The sequence below is a fragment of the Danio rerio genome, chromosome 1 (genome assembly GCF_052040795.2).
Source record: "Danio rerio strain M-AB ecotype USA chromosome 1, GRCz13ab, whole genome shotgun sequence".
NCBI classification, from domain to species: Eukaryota; Metazoa; Chordata; class Actinopteri; order Cypriniformes; family Danionidae; genus Danio; species Danio rerio.
This window is the reverse complement of record NC_141021.1, coordinates 41,960,506-41,987,945: the sequence shown is the minus strand read 5'-3', so window position 1 is coordinate 41,987,945 and position 27,440 is coordinate 41,960,506. Positions and strand designations below refer to the sequence as shown.

The window sequence follows — 27,440 nt, the reverse complement described above, 5'->3', positions numbered from 1 at the left end:
ATTCATATTAACAGCTTAGACAAGAATACTGTTTAGTATTCTGCTGTCACTTACCTAATATGCAGTTCAAAGCATAAATGAGTATTTCCCCTTTAAAAAGGAATATGTTTTCTGTTTCCAGTTTTCTATGAATGTAGACTATATAGTTTGGTGCAGTTAAACATGCATTTATATTTATTAAAGGTGCTGTATGTACGTTTTTGACTCCTCGAAAGCTTAAAAAAATGTTTGCAGATTTTTAAGAAACATGCTAAGTGAACATTGTTGTTGATCTAAAAAACAATGTTAAAGTCAGATATTCTGCTTTGAAAATGTGAGTTATGTGCCAGAACCGCTGTCTTTGTTTTGATTGTTTTAAACCACCCAATGCCACTTTAGCCAAATATATTTCAGCACCCCGGGTTGCCTTCATGAAAAAACAGTGTATTTGATACATTCAGACAGTAAAGGCTCTCAAAGCTTGTGCCCGCAACCAAAAATGCGACCTCTGGTGGACAGTAGCAACCCCAAAATGAGATGCCAATTCAGACTTGCACATGAGGTGGTTATTAATTATCAAATAATATAATTTTGAAAACGTAGGTGAGCAGGTTACATTGTAACCCCGTATCCTAACAACACACTACATGCAGTAATAAGCAAAGTGGCTGTTTGCACCAGACAAAACACGATAGAACTTTAAAGACAGCCATTCAGAAGCACAGAATAGCGCGCACACTGCACTCCAGCAAAATGCTAAGGTTTACATTCTAATTGATATATATTAAACCTTTTTAACAATATGTGCATGCTGAACGACTGATATGTGTTGGTTTGTACTGATTCACAGAGTTATGAAGTTTTTCAAGATCTGAGGTGAACTATCTGCTGCTGCTTTCAGTAGTATGGCTATGCAGGTCATATAAACTGGTATTCATAATCACATTATTAGCATTTAAAACTGAATAAAGCACATGAGGTGTACTTGAGGTGATCATTCTTAACCTGTAAGAAATAGAAGCCGTGTCTAAAATATACATTTCAGGTGCTGGTTAGGACAAAAATTCCCTTCAGTATGAAAAATATTTCTTCTATTGCATGCCATTGCTTTTAAATCAGCTATAAGCTTGACAATCAGGCACACTCACTTCAATCTGGCAACCTGCAATTGTGTGGACTTGTCAGAGGAGGAGCTGAGTAAAAAAAAATGTGTTTTGATCCAGTAGTGCAACACCTGGTTCAACCACTAGTTGATTGTGTGCACCTAACATATTTAAGAAGAGAAAGATGACGCAAAAACAAAACAAAAACAAAACTATAACATTTACTGAATAGTACTTAGTTTTGAACTGTGATATTAAGTTGTTTATTAGATTAGTTTAAGTTTTTGCTTTGTTATATCTTATGTATATAAACAAATATAATTTGTTTTGTATAGCATCCTATAGAACAGGGGTGTCCAAACTTTTTGGGCCGAAGGCCGGATGCAAAAAAAAAAAAGTTGTCCCGGGCCAAATTTTACATACATCACACAGACACAAACACTCATCAGACACTCCTATATAAATTCTCCTTCAGTGAAGGGTTTCCTGTGTATAACTAGCCAGCGTAGAATTTTTTTCCGTTTTCCGTTTTCTTGGTTGTGCACTGGCTCGCCAAAACCTGATTATCAATTATGTTTCCTTCAGTTTGGTCGGTTCGTTTTACTTCATAACAGGAACTGCTGCCTAATTGAAGGCATGTCATAGCGACACCTAGTGGTTATTTATTGAATTACGTTAATTTTTGTGTAGCGAGCCAGATTCTATTAATATTTATAAAAAGCCTCGCGGGCCGCCACAAAACTGATTGCGGGCCGCAGATGGCCCACGGGCCGTAGTTTGGACACCTCTGCTATAGAACATTTCATTTAAAAGAGAAAAGGGGTGTATTTATTTATGCTCGGCACTGTACATGAGATTTCATTTCCATCAATTTATGTTCACAGACATAACCAAATGTGTTTACAGTATGTGATTGAGTTTGAAGCCAGTTTAATACTCTTATAATAAGTGCTGTGAGATGGAGGCTTTTTGTATTTACACTTCAATATGCGCACTAAGACAAGCAAAGACATTTACTGCAAAATCATATATTAAAATTGAAGAATTGCTTTGAAAGTTTATTGTTGTTATCAGAGTGTCCAATGCACAAGCCGTAAAGGCACATCAACTTCTTGGGGACTTACACCACTAATTATTTTTATTTGTTACAGCATTATAAATGACCTGTGGGGTATTTTGAGCTGAAATTTCACAGACATATCCTGGGGACACCTGAGACTTGCATTACATCTAGTAAAAAGGAGCATAATAGGTCCCCTTTAAAGCCAGCCACAGAGGATATGGTATTGATCGAGCGTTCATGAAAAATCTCTACGTGGCTATGTTACCCCTGTTGAACAAGGACAGAAGGAGAGAAACCTGATTTGCCCGTCCTTTGTCTTTTGTGTTGTGTGGGTGTGGGCTTAGTGGAGATGGCTGGGGTCTGACACACCAGATGGGACTGACAGAGAAGAGGGTTTTCTTAGTAGCTGGAAGAGCTGCTGACGCATAACGTGTGAGGCATTGTTTGCTGTGTGAAACCAAAGAGGAGGATATGTTCTCCATCTGCAATGTTGACAGTGTGAGGCACGGTGCGATCAAGACTCTGCATACACTGAACTCGGTTTTCTCAAGCCCTCTTTTGCATTTGTATACATAATCAAGGATACACGCATATCTAGAACCATTACATCACATGAGTTTACAGTAACCTTATAGTTCATTCATTCATTCATACATAATCCTTTGGCTTAGTCCCTTTATTAATTTGGGATAACCAAAGCAGAACAAACCACCAACTTATTCAGCATATGTTTTACACAGCGGATGCCCTTCCAGCTGCACCCCAGATCTGGGAAACATCTATACACTCTCATTCACACACATACACTACGGCCAATTTAGTTTTATTCAATTCACCTATAACGCAAGTCTTTGGACTGTGGGGGAAACCAGAGCACCCGGAGGAAACCCATGGGAACACAGGGGGAACATGGGGATAACCAGCGACCTTCTTGCTGTGAGGCGATTGTGCCACCCACTGTGCCAATGTGTCGCCCTAAAAGTTATAGTTATAGTTAATATTTCCTTCTCCTACTATAGAAGTTATTGACCACAGGTTTTCAGCTTTCTTCAAAATATCTTCTTTTCTGTTCAACAGATGAAACTCATAAAGGTTTGGAAAAATTGATGGTGAATAAATAGTAAATAAATTTTTATTTCTTTGGACAAACTATCACTTTAACATTTTTAGAAGTGTTTACAGTATAACTACTTGCTTTATGAATCAAATACAGTTAGATTGCTTTTTTAATACACAAAGGTGCTTCTTTTTATAGCCAATAATCCAGTCAGACTGAAGGGGATTAATGATGAAATTTAGTGTTGTGGCTTAATATTTGAACAATATACACGATAAAAATATCTGTTAATTAACGGTTGCACAAAGCTTGTAAACTTTTCATTATCAAAAGCTGCTGAAACATGATCAAAGTCCCATAATACAATTTGAAAGTGTAAATAAATAAAAAGCAAAGGTTAATGGAAACTGGTAATTAGAAAAGAGTAACTGTTGACGCTTTGATTATGTATAACTATTAAAATATTCAACAATTAAATTGCATTGTGAATCCTCATTAAATAAAGCAACTTATAAACAAGTTAAAGAGAGTAATAAGGTAAAACAGTTAACATTAGGTGCTCAAAACTCAAAGCAGAATAAGGGCAGTAATATTTTTTGTCCCTTGCATTGCTGTCAGGAAATGTCTGTGATGTTTGTTACTGCAGTTCTGCAGGTGGATGCTATATAATTACAATTTTGATATACTCCTGCGGAAACATTGCCCCATGTTTAAAGACGCAGGTTTATTTTTAAGATAAAAGTTAAGTTTTGAGATTTGCTGCTTTAAGGATTGGCAAATTCTTTAAGTAGGTTTAAATTATTATTAACCTAAACTTTATTAATTGTGCACAGTAATTTGGGAGAAACAGAAGTCATTTAGTAAATGAAAAGTCATTTGGTAAATCTATCATCAAGCCCATTTGTGGAACGGGAAGAAGAAGTGCATAACAGTGCTGCATTGTGTATTCCCATAACATCAGTCGTTTGAAATAACAGGTTCTGGAGCACAAATTCGGAGGGATAATGAGGTCTGATAATGAAAGCTGGGACGGGACAGGGAACAGCCACAGATAAAAGAAAGTAAGAAGGAATCTGTTTTCGGGCTTGTTAATGTTTGGCCCCTGCAGGGCACTGTCATGATTAGCTCTCCATATATTTCCATAATTTCAGTGATGCTCTTAACTGTCCTGCTGTGTGCATCTTCAGGAATCTTAAAACACGGTAATGATCAGAGCTGCTGAGGGTCTGGCCGGAGACACCCTGCCGGTTGGAAGCTACACACCATGCAAACACATCTTCATAACGACGCTCATAATAACTAACAGCCAAGACACATGACGCATTTCCTCTCGCAAACTTTTTACTTTGTGTTTCAGAGCGTTTGAATAGTTGATGTTATCTCATAACACCAGTGCACCTAAGAAGATCATAAGACACAGAATGAAAGAGATGGTCATTATGGGCCAATTATTATGAGACCCTGGGTGAAAATCTGGTGTCTTGCTCTCACTAGATGTCTGTGATCTCTGCTCTATTAGCAGCAGTATCGACAAAAGCGGCAGACCTGGCTGTGGAGTGTCAGTAAATAGCTCTCTGGAAGCTGCTGAACTGTCTAGAATACAGTGGAATAATTACCTCTGAAATGGATTTGGCTTCCTTTCTAAAGAGCAAAATTAGCTTTTGTTATTCAGCCACTCTGCTTGCTGATCACACAGAGAATCCAACTGCTTTCTTTCAACCTGTTGAACGCAGTGCTAACGCCGTGCGGGCTTTAATACTGTACATCTTGTCAGTCCCAGCAGCGAAAAATTGAACTACAAATGACTTCTCTCGATGTGACACAAAAGCAGACAATAATGAAAGGCCACTGACTGAACAAATGCATTCCTATTTGGATGTAATAGGGGCTCAGTGATGCCGTCCTCTCATCCCTTTATGACTTTATGATAAAAGAGGCCCGATGGATCTCTGCAGCACTGAATGGGTTTGGAGCAATATTGCATTGAAAACGGGAAAGGAGGGCGCTTCATTTCCTTCTATTGACTTTGGAGGCCAGTCTTGACATCATGAATACAAAAAAGAACAAAAAAAATGTGCAGAAGTGTGCCTGTCTGGGTGTGTGGTAACTAGGAGCTGAAACCTCTTATGTGAAAGTCAAGATTTCTGGTCAATTTGCCATTGTAGTACAGTTTAGATTAGAGCACATTTCCACAAACATCAGTCAGCTGGTGTCTGTCACTTTTTTTAAAGTGAAGTAAAGGTGTAAAACCAATTTATTTTGGATATTGAACAATGCACTATATAAAAAATTATATCATTTGTATTTAAATGTATTAGTAATGATGCAATATTATATTATATTATATTATATTATATTATATTATATTATATTATATTATATTATATTATATTATATTATATTATATTATATTATATTACATTATATACAACAGTTCTGTCTGGCTCTTGTATCTACTGGTTAATAGTCGTGCGATATTCTGCAGTATCAAAACTCGTACAGCCTGTTCACCTTGTGTATTACTCCGCCCACTTGACAGCAGATCAATAAATTCACTACAGTTTGACAAAAATTGCAGCTGTTGGACAACATAATGTACCTTTGAGGCTTTTTTGTTTAAGAATGTAGTTGTTTAGATGCAGTTTATTTATAAGAATATGTCTATTTTAAATATTTATATTTCAGAGATACAGCACATCTGCATCCATCAGCATATCATTAAGCACAGCAGAGACTAATGACATTATCCATCCACAAGATGGCGACAGAGACCACATAATAAGCCCTTAGAGGAGATAAACTTCTATCTACAAAGTTCTATCTACATCAAATCATTATTAAACAGGTGAGTGTTATTCTAAGTCAATCTCTCTCTTTCGCGTGTTCTAGTGCTATATTTATACCATAGTAATTGTTTTGTATTGAGTGTGAGATGGGACTCACATATCAGAAATGCATGCATTTTGTGTTGGCCACTCTTTGTTTAACTCTGAGTTACTTCCTGGTTGGCCATCTGTTTGTTTTTAATGAGTCTCCTGTTTTCGTTACAGCAAACTAGTTCGGTGAAAATAAAGAAAAAAGAAATGCCGACATTTGTTTATCGTTTTTCTTAATTGCAAGCACAACAGGAATCTGGTAGTGTTTGCGCTGCTTTGGCTTTTTCGGGGTTAATTATTGTAAAATCCTGATTGCAATAGAGTAATAGTGGGAGATATTTCTGAAGACTGATGGCATTTCATGCCATTCAGCCTTATAATCTTAAAATGTGAGCAAAATCACCTGTTTTGTCATCAATTTAGACATTACGCTAGAGAATTAATAAAATACTAGCTCTAAAGTGACATTTATGAATGAGCAACAGATTCAGCTGTTCTGACGTCAGCTGCAGATGTGAATGAATTGTGGAAGAAAGTAGTTCCTTATACAAAAGGGTTTTAGACTCTCCGTGTTTGATTTTCTTTTTTATATACACGATTTTGCCGTTGAATAGATGTATAATGTATGAATATATGAATGAATATTGTAATATATGAGCAATATCACACAGTGGCTGTATACCGTCACACTGTTGCACCAACGCATGCCTCCCACCAGTGCCGATATACAGCCATATCGCACTGCTACTCGTGTGACATTGCTCATATATTACATTATTCATTCGTTTTCCTACAGCTTAGTGCCTTAAATAACAGATGCCATCACAGTGGAATAAACCGCCAACTTTCCTGCATATTATTCATTCATTTTCTTGTCGGCTTAGTCCCTTTATTAATCCGGGGTCGCCACAGCGGAATGAAATGCTAACTTATCCAGCAAGTTTTTACACAGCGGATGCCCTTCCAGCTGCAACCCATCCCTGGGAAACTGCAAATTATATTAATACATTTAAATATTCAATACATGTAACAATGGATTTTTTCCCCATTATAGGAGGTTACTAAAAATTAGGTGAATGGTAAATATAACTGCATATTCAAATATAACAGACAGTATATTCCTGATGCAAAGCATTTATTTTCTTTCAGTGTTATTTTCTGTCATTTTTGACATTCATAAAATTTTAAATAGATTTATTTAAGATAAAAAGGTGTATTTTTAAAATGTGTACTGTATATGTGTGTGAACGGAAAAGCTCTCTATCTCTCCCTTTCTTTGTTTATGTGCGTCCCTTTCACTTTTCAGTAATAGAACATTACAGAAATGGTCAGAAGTAAAGAACACCCTCTCAGGTTATTGAAGAAGGGTATAGACTGTAGAAAAATAAACAGAGGACCCATGAATGCTGCATCGCCGTCTCTCCCATGTGGATCAACTGAGCCATCATGCCTTCAAGAGGAACAAGCCCACCTCACAGCAACAAAACAGCATCTCTACAGGCCATTCACAAATCCTCTCATCAGCGTGACATTTGTATGGAATGAGGAAACGACCAGCTTCATTCGCAGAGGAAGCTTAAACAAGGCTGTCTACATTTGGCACATAGTATGTGATGAATACTGAAGGAAAGTGAACTTAAATCCATGACGACGCAACAGGAAAATAGGCAAATGTTTGTCTGTGGAGGTGGTCGTAATTTGCTACTCTGGCAACCAATGCTGTTGGACAATTGTGCAGGTGACTGAGTAATAGACAAAAATTAGCTAAGGGTTTCCATGGAAACATAATTGACTAAGCAGTTGATTTTTAAATAGTGCTCCACTGCCATTACCATGTTTTGCAGGCTTGCTAGAGGGGGCACGCTCAATTGAATTATAGCAGGAGAAAGTTGCTTTAAAAACAAGTAAATTGTTTTTATTTATAAGCTGGTCCCTAGTCGGTCCCATGGAAGCAAGTGCTTAGTATGTATTAAGAATTTATTCAGCAAATGTAATTATTTAAAATAAATGATTACTTATTTACTGAATTATATCTTATTTCTTGATAAAATACTACATATCAAATACTATATATACAGTGCTCAGCATATATACATATTTTAACCCTTGGACTGCCCCTCTACCAAATCATTGACCATATTTTAGATAATGACTGTTAAAATCCTTTAAAGAATGACTGTTTTAAATAATAGTTTACTTGATTTTGGTTTTATTGTGAAAAAAAAAAAAACAAGAAAGCATGTTAAATGAGAATCTGAAATATTTTATGGCATACTTCAAAAATAAATGGTAATTTAGTATTCAAAAATGTTTTATTTTGAATATTTTCTTTTTAAATAAATCTGTGTTACACTAAATATCTTTTACTTCTGATACTTTTACCATAAACCAACATATTAACCATTTGGTAGAGGCTAATATTTTAGAAATTATGAGATGTGTTGAAAAATAAAATGCATTGAGTGTGTTAAATAGCGACGGGAATTTTTTTCTTGGTGGGGTAGTTAAAAGGTTAATAGGAAGCTTTACAATATAATATTGGTGCATATACATTAGTTTAGTCTGTATTGAAGCTAAATTTGGAGCTTATCTAACAAAATAACTTATATGACAACAGTCCAAAAACTAGTACACCCAAATTTATGTTATAGAAATGTTTTGTTGAAATTTTGTAGGTTGTAATGTTTTAAAATGACCAAATTTCAGAATAAGGAGGATTAGTTTTTTATGTTCTACTACAGGGCTGTTGAATGTTTGATTCTGATTAGCCAATGAACATTCTAAGGTGTGCCATTATTTTTAAATAAACACACTCTTAAAGTAGATTCAGGCAGGTTGCATTACAATTCTATATCACTATGCTTAACTATGTTAAGTTATTTTAATATGTTTAATATATTTAATAATTAAATCTGCCTAAAATCTCACAAAAAACCACATAAAAAAATAAAAAAATAATAAAAATAATAAAAATAAATAAATAAATAAAATAAAATAAAATGTTTTTAAATTGGCCATGGAGATGAGATTAGTAAAAAAAAGAATATGCAAAGGAACAATTTGAGGTCAAAAACCTGAAAAATTTCATAAAACGACATGTGTAAATGTGGAAACTGGACTTATTGACTGTGGTTAATTAAATTATTAGACAATAACACACACCAAAGTTTTGAAAGTCATGAAACTGGTAAATAAATCTATGTGCATGTGTATGTCTGTAACATCACCGACTTGATTTTCAACTTGTTGACCCATTAAAGCCTCAGTCACACTATGAGTGACTTGCAGCAGCAAATTGTCAAATCGATAAGCGACCATTCATTTCAACCGAGAGTAAATGACTCCCACTGACCTCTGTCTACACGATTGACAGAGAATCCTTTAACTTTATGCAAATGAAAAGTGAATTTCTTGAGAGACAGCCAATAGGATCACCAGTAGAGCTCACGTGATCCTCTCTCAGCTCGCTAAGAGGTTGGTTGTTCTTTCCATGCTATAGATCTATGTTTGCAGCAGGTAGCTACCCAGAGCAACTGGCAGCTCCAAAGTCTCTGCTAGTGTGAATGAGGCATTATACTGTAATAGGCAGTGTTAAACTTACCAATGCAGTAACAGAGCAGTACGGAGAGCAGTATGGAGACGGCCATGGCACTGAGGGCTGTGCACCTCCATGAACAGTACTTTGAGGACTTCTTGAACTTGAAGGCGCTGCGGGACAGTGTGTTGCGGGGCAGGGGCCGTGTGGGGGGCGAGTAGACCGCCCCCGTGGCCATAGTGTAGCCTGGCGTGGCCGTGCTGAACAGAGGAGTGGTGCCGGTGCCTGTCTTAAAGAGAAAGTGCCTGAAAAAAAAAGAGAGAAACAGACACGAGCAATGAATATTTAATCTCATTCTCAAATCCTTTTCACTTTTCATTGAAGAGCTTTAGGCAAAAAAAACTTGTCGGATACAGTTCATCAAATCAGAAACTGTTTTATTGTTTAAGCATTTAACGTTCGCATATTTAACTTTTCATAGAAAGCTCTGCTATATTAACTCTGAATAAGTCTAAATGAATAGTTATAGTGGCACAGATTGTTCACAAAGCGTGGAACAGTACAGGAAGTGAGGCGTACAGTCTTCTCAAACTGCCCTGCTCCTGTACGCCTCCCGCTAGGCTAGTGTCACCCTCTCCCACTGATTGGCACTTAAAGTATGATTGGCTAACAGAAGCCCTTGGCATGTGGTAATTATGCTGGGCAGATATTACCAGGACATTTATTAAGCCAGCCCTTTCTGTTTGCTTGAACACCACAGTGAAAATCTGGCCCTCTTCACTTTTCAACCTTTACCGAACACATCTCAATCAAAGCCCTAGTGTTTGACTTCCCCTTTCGCCTGCTGTGTACCTTTGCCTGAATGAAAGTGAAGAAATTGGAATTGTTGTGTGTGTGTGTGTGTGGCACTTTTCACTACAAATCTGGAATCAGTTGATTGGGAGAACAAGCTTTTTCTAATTAAAAATCACCAACTGTATTGTTTGCTCAGCAGACAAACAAATATAGGCTTTATTTTATAAATCATTTCAAGGTCCTATTACAGCAGGGGTGTCCAAACTCGGTCCTGGAGGGCTGGTGTCCTGCATATTTTAGTTCCAACCCCAATTAAACACACCTGAACCAGCTTATCAAGCTCTCTCTAGGTATACTTGAAAATTCCAGGGAGGTGTGTTGAAGGAAGTTGGAGCTAAACTATGCAGAACACTGGCTCTCCAGGACCCAGTTTGAACACCCCTGTATTACAGTATCCATAGGTTCCATGGGTCATGCAGCCACCGTTTTTGTGACCAAAATATACTATGCTGTCTATCTGCAGTGGTGCTGAAATAGCTAAATTGTTATGTTGCTTCAGTAGCGCCAGTGAACGTAACTACTTTTTATTACATAAATGTGTTTTTTTTTTTTTTTTTTTGCACATAAGCCAATTGCACTAGGCACTTTTTGCATAATAAGCACAATTTAAGAAAGACTATACATTGTTTACATCTGTTTCATTACTCTAAAATCAGTTTTATATATTGTTTACTTTCATAGATATTTATATACTTACATTTTATAATTATACTTCAGTCACTTCTGTGTATATATGTGTATTTATGTGTATGTCGTGTATGATGTGTATGTTGTGTATGACTTCACTGTGGACGGCAAAGTATCTCATTGTACAGGGAAACGTGTTTCCTTACTGTGCACATGACAATAAACAATTGAATTGAATTGAATTGATGTAATTGATAGTTAATTTGTTTTAGCAACAGGCTATCATGTTCCGTGTTTATGCTTGCATTACTCGTCTAATGTTAACCCATGGTGGATACAGCATCACTTGACCTTTATTCATTCATTCATTTATTCATTCATTTTCCTTTCAGCTTGGTCCCTTTATTAATCATGGGTCGCCACAGAGGAATGAACCGCCAACTTATATGTTTTACACAGTAGATGCTTTTCCAGCTGCAACCCAGTACTGGGAAACATCCATACACACTCTTTCACACAAATACACTACGGCCAATTTAGCTTGTTCAATCCACCTATAGCACACGTCTTTGGACTGTGGGGGAAACCGGAGCCGCTTGACTGTCTTTATTACTGAATAAAAGCACACTGAAAATAGCCCTCTGCCCGTTTTCGATAGCTCTTTAACTTTTAAACTATATCTAACTCTTATTTGCACTACCTAAAATAATGGAGTACGCGGATACTTGTGGGATTTTTACTGACATAAAAAATACAAATGTGCATAGTTCAATGCTGGATTGTAATCTAATTTGATTAACAGACCGTCACTCACCCATACTGTAGATAATTGTGGTGAACAATCTGTCCAGGAATGCCCTGGGATCTTTTTTTGTCTGAATGTGTTGCTCTTTAAGAATGTGCTCTCCCTCATGTGGGCCTGTGTATCAGAAATACGCGAGTGCCATGTGGGATCTGTCGTGTTTATGACACAAATAAATAGTGTGGATGTCATGCGATAATTTCTGAGATCTACATCACTTTCTGTGATCAGGTACACTTGTCTTTAAATACATTTTTAATGATAAACACGTCCCGATGTGTAGTAGTGATAGCATTCACTGTAAATGCCCTGAGAGCTTGCCTGCTGTTTGGAGTGCACTGTGAACAACTTAGATATACATTTCACCAGTGTTGAAGGTTAATAGTCACTATGCTTCAGCAGATCAGCAGAAAGTCTTTTCTTTAAATACTTTTTTGGGTGAGTTTTCTGATCATTAGTAATAAGCTGCATGTGCTAAAATTTGTGGCCACGGCAAACAGTAGTGAAGCCATGAATAAATGAACACTCTCAGAAAAAAAGGTACGCAAGCTGTCCTTGGGGTGGTACCTTTTCAAAAGGTACACATTTCTACTTAAAGGGTCCATATTGGTACCTCAAAAGAATATATTAGTACTTAAACATTTTAAAAGGGAACACTCTTGTACTTTTAAGGTACTAACATGTACCCTTGAGGTATTAATATTGACCTTTTAGGTACAAATTTTAGGTACAAACCTTTATTTCTGAGAGTGTACACAAAACCAAGTTGGGACAGACACGTTGAAGGTACAAAATCAGTCTGAAGTATCATCAGAAGCAGCATAACCAATATTTAAATGCGCTGTGGTTGTGAGTGTGACCGTATCGGACACAAATATAGCAGCGAGTGTAGTGGAAGTGATGTTTTTGTTCCCCATGAATATCAAATGTAAGGCTGCATCCCAATTCACATACTATCCATCCTAAATAATATTGGGATATAGAATTATTAAATCCAAATAGAATATTGAAAAGAATATCCCAAAGGTACTTGGATGGTTAACTATTTTTGGAGTAAAAATTAGAAGTGTAGAAGCGTCTATTGAAAGAAATGTGGATGATGCGTTGAGATGATTGACAGGGGGTGTAACTAAGCAACATAGCGATTTGTTAACGAGGAAGTGAAAAAAGTGCATACTTTTTTATTATAAGTATGTGAATTGGGATGTAGCATAAGACAAAATGAATAAAGAAAACCATGACTAGGTGACTAGGATTAGTAAACATTAATAAGCTTTAAAATAAATAAATAAATAAATAAATAAATAAATAAATAAATAAATAAATAAATAAATAAGCAAGCCTTTACTAATCTCACATTTTCTGAAAAAAATGACAAAATTATAATAATTTTATTTAAAAATTTGGAGTAAATGTTATCTGACCTTTATGGTATAAAACCATTTCATTTAGTCTCATTTAAATGTGTTGTGGTTGTAAGTGTGACCATATCGGACACAAATATGGCAGCGAGCATAGCAGAAGTGACGTATGTCTAAAACCCTAGTATGTTAAAAAGAGTGTGCCAAAGGTACCCAGATGGTTTACTATTTCCGGTAAAAATTCGAAGTGTAGAAGGTCTGACAGTAACCGCTATATTGCCCACAATACATTGCGCGTTGGATGTTAAATAGATTATAACTACAAAGTGGGTGAAAAGTGTAACAAACTACAAACATGACGGACATGCGAGATCAATTCAAGTAGAGAAGCTTCGGTAAATTTGTTTAAATGAGTGTATGTCAATAGCCAACTGAAACATATTTAAACCACATTTTTCCATGTTTAATCTGGAACGACAATGTGAACTTATATCAAGATATGTTTGGACATTAACTTCTAAATGCATAATTAGTCAAAGATCCTAGGAGATTTCTCTGCATGAAAGACTCGCGAATGGCAGATTATCCTGCTGCTGCTTCTCCAATAAGGTAGATAATTAAATATGAAAGAAATGTGGAAGATGTGTCGAAATGTTTAGCAGGGGACGTGACTAAGCAACATAGCGATCTGTTAACAAAGAAGTAGTATGTCCCAAAGCTTGCATACTCTTCTAATACACTCTATTTACAAAAAAGTGCATAGTATAAGTACAGTATGTGGATTGGGACGCAGCATAAGACAAAATGAGCAAAGAAAACCAGGATTAAAATCATTAAAATCATATAGAATTCTTTTAGTTCTAACCTGCCACGTGTTAAATGATATATTTTACTATGAACTATATTTTAAATCCAGATCTTTGAGCCCACAGACCCATATAATAAACTTTATTCCATTTGACAACTTTTCCCATTTAGTGTCAAGGTTTGTTTCGGTGGAAAAACAGCGGTATCATCTAATAGCTTTTTTTCAGGGAAAACTTCAAGGTAGGTGTCTGTACAGAATTAACTGTCAAGAATAAATCTAAAAATATTCACATTCAAAGGCCTAGACGTAACCCTCTTCCACGACATGAAATCCCTTCCCTTTGTTAAAAAAACAACTCACAAGCTTGCAGAGCTAAGCAATTCTCTAAAACTGCACGGTTGTCTGTTCGATTGCATTCTTTATGTTGACAGAATGACCCATGAAGACACTGAACAATGAAACAAACAGATGATTCGAGCTGCGATATCAAATAACACTGAGCACTAAATCCAATTAGCGAGACAATTCGACAATCTCTCTGCATTCTAATGCAGCGGGCGAGAAAGAGAGAGAGAGAGAGAGAGGGAGAGAGAGAGACAAAGTCAGAGAAACTGTGCTCTTATATTAGTGCAGTAAACAGTTGCTGCCAACTCACTGTTAGCCCAATGTTATCAATCAACCCAATCAAAGCCAAGATGCTGTGCAAGGCAGTCGGGATTTAATCTAGTAATGCAGGAATATCAATTAAAGAATTAGTCAAATTAAAATATTAAGGGCTGTGTAACTTGATTTATGCAAGTGGCGAATCGATTAGCATATTAGTGGATTTTTATTGCAACTTAATTTAGAGCAATTATTCCTGAGCAAGTATCAGTGTCAGAAGTGGCTGCCAATCAAGTGCCTTCTTATAATTTGTATTCGTCGGCTGTCCCAAGAAGGGAAGAGATATACGATAGGAAGCCGGGCCAGTGCATTGACTGCTTTGTCTGAATTCAGTTGGCTCAATATGGGACTTTGGCCATTTGGTTGGCTCAGCGCTGGCCTTCTGTTTGGGGGGTGGCTAGGTTGGGGGGGGTTCTAGAGATTTAGCACTTTGGTTGGCTCAGTGTTGGGCTTGGCATCAGCAGCTGGCACCATGAGAAGACTCAGGAGCACATACCCGTCCCCATAGCCGCCCTCGTGGCACACGGGAGGGAACACATCCATCTCTATTAAGTTGTCATGCCCGTTTTCAAGAACTGCTTGCTTTGCTAATTTTCTACATGAGAAAGACAAACAATTAGAATAAAGGTCGTCAGTTCTTTCTGGTGATGAGACAGTCAAGGTATATCCAATTATGAGTTTGGCAGCCAATCCTCAAAGAAAGAGCTTCTCAGACGGCAGTCGCTGACAGCTGAATGTGCACTGGAATGAAGGACAGACAGTCGTGCGTGGACCCACATGCATGAAAAGACTCATAAAACAAGTACACGGCAGTTTTATGTTCTGTGTATCATTTCATTTTCCTCTAAATGGAAGCACTAACATGCTCTGAAAAGGAGGGAATGTTTATTACGGTGAATAGAGCCGCAGAATTACTCAGGCACGCTGAATGACTGTAAAGTGTTATTGGTCGCCTCTCTATACATCCACTATGAGCTAAGTGTGAGAATATATTAATTACTGTACTCCCTCTATGGCGGATAGCATCCTCTGAGAGAGGGATGGGGCTCTCTAGAGATGCACACAATCTGAAGCAGCGCATTTCAATTGGCGGGTCACAGATCTATTATGACAGGGCGGCGGGCGGTAGGGAAAAACAATGCTAAAGGTCAAAAATAAAGTGCAACTAACCATGTTATTGTGCATTGTTAGGATATAAAAATAGGCTGTCAACTTTTATGAGGGAGAAAACAACAGTTTCCATATATTTTGTTGTTGATATCTAAGGCCATCAAGCTTCACTGTATTTTGATTAAATTCATGCCACTTGATGAAATACAGACAACCTACCAGCATACAAACAAAAAAAATATATGACTCTGACTACATTAAATTCAGACATTTTGTTCAGTGAATTATTAGTTGCTGAGGCTTTTACAAAGAATAAGGGCCCTATCATTCACCCGGCGCAATAAGGTGCAAGACGTGTTTGGTGTGATTTGTTGCTATTTTTAGATTAGCGCAACCCTAATTTTCACATTTTGTGCCATGTTGTTTAAATAACAAATCTATTTGCACCATTTTGTGGACTCATGGGTGTGCTGGTCTATAAAGGAGGTGTGTTAAGGCGCATTGTTGGTGCGTTGCTATTTTGAGGAACTAAAATACACTGCACCATTGACCAACTGATAGTTGGTCTAAAGGCCAGCGCAGTGCATGTTAGTTATGTGCCTATGCAGGTCCAAAGGCTTATTAAACACAGAATGTAGAGCAATACACAAATATTTTTACAAATGAAAAGAATTAAAGCATTAAATGTTACAAAAATGATTATTTTGTACATAAATGTAAAAACCTCTGCCTCCATTTTTCACCTCTGGGTTTTCAGTTTATTCATGTCAATTTGCATTTGTATAATACTATTATTAGCAGTATTATTTATTATATGCATATTTATATTTGTTTTAATAAAAACAAGTTTAGATTTGTCCACCTGTCGGGTTTTGGAGATGTTTGCACCACTATATCGTACATAAGAAAAGGACGTGTGTTGGATATAACTCAGTTTTTTGACCACACTTTGTTATTATTGTTCATTTATTCATTTGCTGGAAATTAGAACTGAATTTAGAAATTGTTTTGAAACAAATCTATACGCTTAACAAAAAAATTAAAATTAATATTTAGGCTAATAGATGTCTGCATACAACACTGTTTCCTTAAGCATGAAAGTAAAAAAGTAAAGAGTAAAAGTAAAGAGAAGGTAAAGAAGCCAAATTGAGGAGGCTTGTTCTTTATCCTCGTGCTGCAGATGGTCTGTTCAACTGTTTTCTCGCTAGTGAAGCATTCAGTTTTTCCTCTTACAACTTCCGCCATGTAAATATCAAATGCACCATGGTGTGACGCAACTGCCTCTTAAAGGGAATGGGAGAGGAGACTAGGCCTAGACAAAATCTGTGGACATTTTTTGATATTTCTGAGGAGAATTTTGTAAAAATCTGCAAATTTATGTGGAACAATTTTGGGAGTATCATAACTAAAATCTTAATAAATGAAATTAAAAATAATACCTTTTTAACTTTTATTTAATGTTAACAATGCAAATCCAATTAGAGCCACCGATATGGTAAACAAAGCAAGTCTATCATATAATACACAGGTGTCAAACTCAGTTCCAAAAGGGCCGCAGCTCTGCACAGTTTAGTTCCAACCCTAATTAAACACACCTGATCAAACTAATTGAGTTCTTCAGGCTTGTTTGAAACCTACAGGTAAGTGTGTTGGAGCAGGGTTGGAACTAAACTGTGCAGGGCTTCGGCCCTCCAGGAATTGAGTTAGACACCCGTGATATAATACATCTACTAAAAGACAAAAAATAATACTTTACAAACTGTATTGCTAATACATTATATGGAGGTTTTCATATTAGTTAATATTATTACTGAAATTAAAAAATGGATTAACATAAATTTACACACATTTAGACAAGTAAATAAATACCCTCAATGATGGGCTCAAAATCTGCAGATTCCTTGTGGGTCTATAACTCAAAAAGAGAATAGGCACAACCCTGTTAGACCATGTGCCAGGGCACAGAGCATATTTTTCATCCTTAAAATAGCAAATGTGGATTCGGACACGCCCTTAATGCGTATGCTCCATGCGATTTAGACTCTGCACCTAGATTGTTAAAATAGAGCCCTCAACGTTTAAAGTAGTTCAAAAAGCAAAACCACTTGGGAAGCACTGATCTAAAGCCATGGGGCAACGTTTTTCTCTCCTCCCCACACAATTTCTTGTGGGATGAGAACTGGTGCATGGGATTCCAGCAGTAATTCAGTATGACTTTGCACATGACACCACCATGACCTACGTTTTAACCAACGTGCCCTTCTAACCTCACAGCGAGAGTTCAAACCTTTACTTCAAGTTTTTACAACAAGTGACTTGCTGACATGTAACTCAATAACGTGACTTGACCATATGCTCGTTCGTCTTGAATTTCACCGAGTGGCCTGCTTTTATAAAAACCACACAACTGCTGTTAAAATGACTTATGCGCAGTTTCACTTTTTGTCTACCTTTTGAGAAAAATGAATATAAATGGAGACAAAGACAAACTCTGGGAACTGTAGCACTTTAACGACCCATTTGTCATAGAAATGATAAATGTTAATTACATTTTATTAAGATTACTGACACTTTCAATTCACTCAATCCTCACAGTTCATATGGCATTTATAGTCACGTAACACTGGCTTTCATTGTAGCTAAAAGGATCATAGCAATATGAGCAAATGTGGCGCATGCTTGAAAATAATTTTGAATTAAATGGCAAGATTAGACCCTCAATAAAAATGTTAATGCACGGTAGATTCACCACCCACTTAAACGAGAGATAATAGAAGAAGTGTGATGAAAAACAGCGATAAAATCTCCAGCTGCAGCCTCTGTGGACTGACTGGGGCATCTGGTGTTTAGGTAAGACAGGATAATGTTCCTTTGACACAGAAGACAGCGAACAGGGATTTCGGAGCGTGAGGGACGGGATAACCATTGTTAATTGATTACAGCAGGCATGACATCAGGCTGGAAATTGCTATGCTAATCCGTGTATCTTCTTTCACGTTTGTCATCCTCTGACAAATGCCTTCACAGAAGATTTAGGAGGAGCGAATGCGTAACAGAACTGGAAAATAACTTAACAATGGTTATATACGGTAGCGTAATCGAAGATAGACTACTTAAAAGAAAATACAAATTCTAAAATCTCCAGACATGGAATTACTATTTGACACAGTGAAATGTTTAGATGAGTAACTGCGGTGAAAAGAATAAAGTGGAAACAACAATTTCCTACTTCAGACAAGGACCTGTGATCTGTACAATAAATTGCATACTCTTCACTTCTTTTATATCATTTCTTTTTTATATCATTTACCAATTTTCAGACGTGGATTCCATTTTTTACAAGGATTGTATGACCTTCACAATAACTGCCCACTTCTTTTGCTCTTTTATTTTCCCTCTTTAAATCATTTTCTTTTATAACATTCAGTCAGTAGCCGTCAGTGTTGGGTAAGTTACTTTAAAAAAGTAATAGATTACAATTTAATGATTACTATATAATGATTACTATATAAAATATACCTATAAACATACAAAATAAACTGCAGCTCTTTCAGTAATTTAATTTTCACTGAAAAACATTACAATGGGTTTAACACAGCAGCTTGACATATTCAAAATACTTAAATAGTTCGTCCAATGCTTTTTTTTTTTTTTTAATATACGAAAATAGACATTTAGAAGAAAACTGGATACCTGTGTAACCATTGACACCCATAATGAATATGAATCCATTGTGAAAAAGCACTGCGGTGTTTGGGTGTTCTGTGTTTATCTGAAGTAATTAGTCTACCAAAATGTGTATAATCCAAAGTATGAAGCTGATCGGTCAGTATTTGTAATGCATTGCCGTTTTCAACTGGGTCCGCCTGGAAAATACAAGCGCAAAAGACGCAATATGTGAAGGGCCCCATAAGCAGCTACGCTTCTCTTAACATTCAGAGGATATCTTTAATCCTGATCCTGCACAAAAATTCAATTTAGCCTGTTTAGGCTGAGTTGACTGTCGTGTTTTTGAGTGCCGGTGTCCACCTTGGTGACGAGTATTGTCGTAGAATGCTTTCTGTTCTAGTGCTGAACAAGTTGCTGGTTGAGTTAAAAGCAGTCAAAAGTTATTTAGAAACTGGACATAGACTGCATTTCACAGCAATATTTTTGTTTTTACGCTCAATGAAATCAAAGTAATGTCTGCATTTCTACTTGAACCATTTCAGCTCGCATTCTCCAGCAATTTCAAAGCTGCTGCTTATTAACTGATGTTGCAGCAAAAAGTGTGATTAAAAATAAGCATTATTTCCTTCCAAAAACTATATTGGTTTCACAAGTATAGCAAATACATTGACTTTAGTAACTGTAATCAAATTACACAAATAAAAAATGTAATTCGTTACATTATTGCGTTCTTCAAAGTTGTAATAATAATACAATAAAGCGTTACTGAGGAACGCATAACACCCAACTCTGGTAGCCGTATAGTGTTGTTTTGCTTTTGAAAAACTATCTAGTGTGCATACATCTACAGCGATAAACTACACTATCTCTAACACAATAGCCTATAGGATCAGGTCTGAATGATATTAAAATTCATATTTCCAATCCACATCACAGTATGGAGGCAGAAAGAAAGAACAAATGCAAAAATAGAAAGAAAGAAAAAAACATCATAACCTCTATGTGAAGGAAAATGCAAATAGGGGCTATTGTTATTCTCAAGGAGCCCATTCCTTCGATGGTGCCTGCAGTGTATTCTTCAGCAGTGCTACTATGAACATTTGCAAGTTATAAAAGTGACAAAGGACAAAGTGTCAATACTGAATGATCCATAGCACTTAGGTAAGCCTGCACTGAGAGGCATCTAGCAGTTGCTCCGTGTTTTGTCTATGTGGATTGAGCCGGATTGTTCCCTGCTCCTCAACTGGGGCTGGAGACCATACCGTAGATAAAATAACAAAACATCTAAAGGCTCTTGACAACTGGCTGGGCTTGGCAGAATGCTGTGATTGTACTCTGAACACAATCCTCCATGAGTCATCAGGCTTTCACACTTTTTTTTAATTACAGTAACACCTATTGATGTTATATTGATGGATGATGCTTTACTTTAAGGACATTTTGATGTCGGGCTTTGTTTTAAAGCAATAAATCACTACCCTTCAAAATCACTTACGGAAGTGAAGAGACAATAAACAAAGCAAAGGACTAGTAAATTTTAACAGGCCACTTTTTCAGTTTACCACCACTTTCTTGAGGATGTTTACAGGAGATTTGTGTAAGTCTGGTTTTAATTGCTTTTTCCCCCACATGCAGTAAGCAGATATGCTTGTTAAATGAGCTTTTGTGATCAAATGCACTGAGCACTTTCTTCTCTCTTGTGATGGTGAAAGTCGTAAGGTCTATCTTTAGCTGTCTTACCGCTGCGGCATGACATGGGAGCTGACCTATGAGTCAAAAGTGCTTTGAGATTCACATGGGCCACGGCTAATGTGCATTTTGCTGGTTATCTCCACATGGAGAACAGCTTGAAACTAAAGTCGTTTCGCTATACTCAAAACTGAAATCAGGCCCAGAACAGAGTATGTTAAGAGATTTTGCCTAGAGCGAGGTTTTGGAATGTCAAGAGCTTCAGTGTTTTCTATCATTTTAATATCCATTACAACTCCATCACAAGTAAAACGTGAACTGTATTTTAACAGCCCAGGAAATGAGGAATCACAATGCATTTAACAGCTTTGATCAGCAGTCAAATAAAAGACTTGTAATTGTAAAAATGATAAAAAGCTAATAAAATACTTTGAGCTATAAATTAATTACTTAATAAATTGATGCAGAATTAATAAATCAGCAAAAAAATTACTCTTTCTTCAATGTGCTACTTAAATTTTGAGGAAAAAAATCTGTTCCAGATCATTTATGGTATTGAAATGTATTTTCATTCAAACCTATCATAGCGGACAATGCTAAATACAGGTGTACATGAGGTCTACAATGTTTTGAGCATTTCCAGAGGTGGTTTAAAAACACATTTGATCAGATTACTTGGTGTAGATGTTCCTGTTGTATGTATTCAAACAGCCACAAAAGACCACCTACTGCTCAACTGACCTCATTCTTAATCATTTCCATAGCCCTTTTGTTTGGTCTAAAGTTTACAGATATATTTGTTTTTCCTTCACACAAAAGATTTGTGTTTGACTTAGTCCCCGTTTACACCTACATTTTAGTTTTAAAACACATACATTTTATGTTTCCCGTCCACACTATCCCGGTGTTTTCAAGCCTCAAAAACAGACAATTTTGCAAACACTGAAGAGGCCGTTTTGGTTCTAAAATCCGGCTGCTCCATGTCAGTCTTGGATGGGGGAAAATGGAGACATCTGAAAACTGATACGTGGCTGCAGACATTCGTCTATCTGATTGCAGATTTTTCTCAATATTAAGTTGGCTACACAAAGTTCAGACATACCCTGTCTCTTTTGCTGAATATCAGTTTTAATAATCAATAATGGCCATTATAAAAGTATGACGTACAATAAGTTTATACAATATAGGAAATGAAGGCAAGCAGTCAGTCAAATATGGAGAATCAGTATAGGTGGTTACATAAATTAATATATTAACTTATTTTTGCGCTCAGCCAAAACACCACCAATTGATAGATTCAAAAGACCAAAGTCGGGGAATATGTTGTTAGATAAAAACCAGATGAATTAAACATCTCCTTTAACAACTATAGTGAGATAAGATCTAGCAGTAGATTCTTGGTGAACTGTCCGGTGTGCGCTGCTCTCACCCGGGGTTTTGTGATTAAAGCACCCGCTGCCTGGCAGGAGCTCAAACATGCACATCAGCTGCAGCACATGTCAGAGTGTGTGTGTGGTCACATGATGTGCGTTCTCAGCAGTGTAATATGGACGGACAGCTTTTCAGAAACGCTACTTGAAAAGTCAGTGAGGACGTGGATCGTTTTCATTCTAAAACGCCGTTTTAAAGCTAAAACTTGTAAACGGGGTCTTAAAATTAGACTATTTGATACTTATCGCTTAATACAAGGGGTATCCGATGCTTTGCATAATCATACCCTGAAGCAGATTCACACAATTGGCTCATTTGTTTTTACATTTGAAATAATCAAACTTGGAATAATAATAAAAAAAACATCCTTGTGCAGAGATTCTGAGTTATTTTAATCAGACAGGCAGGTGTCTCGAGAGGCGTCTCCTGTTTGTTTTTTCTCCCTCACTTTAACAGCATCATCAAATAGTGTAGATCGTAAAGACAGCAGAGTGAGGTAATTGACTGTATAAGAGTCATGATCGTTTCGACTCAATTGTCTGTTCAGCACAAATTGCACACAAATTACGAGAATGTGGAAGCTTATGCTCAGACGTGATCTGTACTACACCACAAGGTTCATGACAGTGTCAATAATGGCTCAAAGCTACAGTCAGTAATTACTGAAACAATGCCACCTGAGCCCCGGGAACCAGTCATTCATGCTTGTAAACACAGGGAAGCGTTCTTCATTGAAGCATATAGGAAATATGTCATAGGGCAATTTACTATACCTAACAACAACCTGTCTGGTGGATTAATTTTAAATGAAACAGCCACTAAATAACATCTAAAATAATTTATTTATTCATTTGTTCATTTTCCTTTCGCTTGGTTGCTAATTTTATCAGGGGTCACCACAGCGGAATGAACAGCCAACTATTCCAGCATGTGTTTTACACAACAGATGTCAGCCGCAACCCAGTACTGGGAAAATAATTCATTCAAGTGCAAGCACATTAGCATGAAGCATTTAAGGGCTGATTTGTGCAATTTTCTACAAAGGCTAATGAAGTCGACTGAAATTTTTTCCATTTTTTGAGCCAGAATCTCCATGCCTCAAACAAATCAATGTGCTTGTTCGGGGACACATGTTGTGAAGCATTTGCATTTCCACTTTCTGCCAGCACGTTTTCATCCATCAGTTCTGATGGTTTTCCATTATTTTCATCTAAACTCCACTGTTGTGCCTGTCGAGGAGATGGAAATTTTGTTTATTTCACCTCCAAAACCAGTCTGCACCATGTAAGCAGCTGTTAAGTAAGCTCCACGTCCATGCACCTTTTGAACCAACGCCGCCATGCAGACACAGAACAAAGTGCGTTTTCGAGCGCAGCTAAATGGATGTCTGTATTCAGAGTGTTTATCTGGAAAGATGCAGCACCATGGTCGGATTTACAACCATCTGTGTCTGTGTGTGTGTCAAGAAAGCCTGTTGACTGTGTGTGGTCCACGGTGGTCTTCTTGGTGAGAGCTCAGGATATAAACAGAAATGTTAGCTCTCTGGCTAATATCTACAGAAATCTGCATAATTCTTTGTCAATATCAGTGGAGGGGCGCCAAGGATATGTTTTCGAGGATACGGTGTGACCACCGAGACAAAAACCACTGAGAGAAAAGAACAAAAACAAACAGCACAGCGAAAGTTGGAAAATAGACAGAAAACAAAACAATGGGGGTGAAAACAATGGACTAAAGAGCAGAGATCTTGCTGCGGCTGACATGACACAAAGCAAAAGAGCAGGACAGCCACGTAGCTATAATAAAAAAGACAGTATAAAGCGAGCAGTGGTGAGGAAAACAGAGGGAAAACCATAAAGGAAGTGTGGATGTTGGATATTCCTGTTTTGGGACCACTGTGTCCATGTGAAGGGCTGTAAGTGAAACTTGAGGGCGGTGATGCAGAGGCAGGTGTGTTATTCCTGGATCTCTTAACACTGTGTTTGTACTGGCACTCATAAAATATGAACTCAAAAGCAAGCCACTCATCAGTGCTTGCATGCTTTAGTTAGGATACTTGCTATATTTATTTAGCACAAGTGAATACACGGCTGTGAGGGGGATGTACAGTCAACCTTAACGGACTGTTAAATCCAATTATGTAAAATATAAATTTTTATACTTATATCAGTATAATCACAATGACTGCAAACATATTTTTTATATGCACCCATCCCCCAAAGTAGGGCCGACGGGCCAACGTTGGGCCAATGATGGAGAGTTGAAAGGGGAGAATGACTTTAACAGAGATCGTCATTTCCAATTTAACCTATCCTTTTTTTTTTTTTAATTGAGGAGCTATAAAAAGCCAAATAAAATTCAATGTTGTAAATGAATCAGGCTTTTAAAATGTAAATACTGTCACTTGACAGATAGAGGACAATGCACAAGACATCGGTAAGCATATCAAGGCAAAGGAGCAGCTCGACTAGTGTATTCAGCATTGATCTCCATTGTGTTTTAAACAGGGTTGTTTATGTTTTTTCTATAATTAGTTCATTAGAAAATGTTAAAAATTATACAGCATTAATTGATATTTTTAAAAGCATTGTTTCCTAGTTATTTTTAAATATTAGCAAATAAATTAGGAAATTACCCATGGCAAATTTAATGTATTATGGTATGTTCAACTTCAGGCCATGGCCCTCAATCAAGTTTGTTTTTTGGTCCTTTATAAGTTTGGGCACCCCTGCTTTAGACACTGTTTACCATGGTGCACTGAGGTTTATAACAAATCTTAAATCCCTCACTCATCATTGTGTGTTTTACACTCGGGTAGGATGGTCTGCTTTGTCCACTCATAGGCTCAAGCATTGGCATATCTTTGTTTATAAATCTATTCTGGGTTTTCTCCTCTCATATCACCAAACTACATGTGTAAAAAACCTGTCTCTACACTGTAAAAAAAAAAAAAGATCAATTAGTTATGACAGCAAAAGTTTTTTAGCCCATTGTAACTCAAATGAAGTTAATCATGTTTTAACTTGATTTTATAAGTTATGCAAGCTGTTTACAATAAGAGTTTAATGGACTCATGAATTTGATTCAGCTTAAACATTTAAGGGAACCAAAATGTTTACAGTATAGCTATATCCTTTGCTCTCAGAAAGTTTACTTATTGTATGTACCAGTGGTGCATATTCAAAAGGAACTAAATGATTTTAAATATCCAGCTCCTATTGCATGGAAAAACCTCCAAACAAAGTTGCAGTTTAAAGAGTTTGTTTCACTACATGCTTTTAAAAAGATTTTTTTAATGATTTGGAGTTTGAAAATTTGGCCTGTAGATGTTCTAAATAGTTTTTAACTGTCATTGTATGTGTTTTGATGGATGAATGATGATACCTGTTATGTGTTTGTTTGTTTGTTTGTTAAACCCATGTGAGCTGTAAATTGCCTAATCTTGGCCAGGATGCTCTTGTAAAAAATTTTTTTAATCTTAATGTGATTTTCCTGGTTAATCAAATGATATATATATATATATATATATATATATATATATATATATATATATATATATATATATATATATATATATATATATATATATATATATATATATATATATATAATACAATTTTTTTTTAGTAATTATTTAATCTTCATATTTAAACAATATTTAATGATGTATTATTTGAACATCCATTTTAAATTTACTACACAACACTTTTTAATCCATAGGCCTGACATGTTGGTGTATGTTCATGAAACCTTCTCAAACCATTTAGCTGTACTGCAGCAGAACACTGCATAAATGTACAGTTAAATTTACATTTCACTATCACCTTGGGACCATTTACATCCTTAATACATTCCTGAAATGACAGTTTTCACTATTTTTTTAGCTTGGTTTTGAAGTACCATTAGCCACTGAACGGACTGTACATACATCCCCCCAAGCCTCAATCTCATTTACATCAGACTTAAAATGCTGACTATCCAGACTAAGGTCTATGGCTTTCGGGCTCTAGAGATGAACTCCCTCTCTCTTGACTGCCTTTCATCAAGTTTTTAAGAATGGCAGCAAGAAATTTAAGCACAATGACAGCATCACTTACCAAGTGCTTCAAAATGAAGTTTCTGGAATGACCCTGATTTCTCTCTCCACACCCACCTCACCCAGTCTGTCTTGTTGCTTATATCATGCAGGATGAATGAAAGGAGTGCTAGGTGGTAACATCCCTTAATGGGGGAGGCTTAGTCATTATATATACAGTGTCACTAAGAAAGAGTAGATCAAAAACAGAGAGAGGCCATTACGGCGCTAACGTGCAAACCCCTGAAACAAAGTGTTCCCTTCTGCTAGTGTTTAAAGACCCCTCAGAGTATCCTCTGAGCTTACAGCCTTACTGATTTATGGGAGGAAAACAAGCAAGCCGTATCCTCCCCTAAGCTTGGCGAGGCCTCAGTCACTCTGGGATGTGAGCAGAGTCAGCAGAAGCACTTTTTTTGATGTTGTCATATTATCAGCCATTTTGTGAGAGAGATGATTGATGGAAACCTTACTATGGCTGATGAAGGGTAAAAATATTCAATGCTGGGTAATGTCAATTGTACTATCTGACATGTTAATAATCCATTTTTTAAACAAGATATGGCCTGTAGTGGTAGACAGTGACTATTTTTATTCACTATGGTACTCAAGTCTTTTTTTTTTATATCTAAACTTCATCTGAATAATTTTTAGGAAACTTACTTTTACTTCACTTCATTTCACAACTGTAAGAGGGTAAAAAGTTGTTTTGAATGTGAGAAACTGCTATCTGCTCACAC

General features: G+C 36.7%; 1 protein-coding gene across 41 annotated transcripts in view; it reads right to left on the bottom strand.

The window, feature by feature from the left end:
• Positions 1–27,440, bottom strand: part of tenm3 (teneurin transmembrane protein 3) — a 971,756-nt gene that overhangs the window by 130,533 nt on the left and 813,783 nt on the right. For 40 of the 41 annotated variants that reach the window (XM_087235111.1, XM_087235107.2, XM_087235110.2 and 37 more), the window contains one exon: positions 9,680–9,918. In XM_087235111.1, coding sequence (XP_087091237.1) covers positions 9,680–9,918 — 239 coding nt within the window. Of the gene's footprint in view, positions 1–9,679; positions 9,919–15,225; positions 15,325–27,440 lie in introns of all 41 variants that reach the window. The other variant, XM_087235141.1, reaches the window with a different exon arrangement.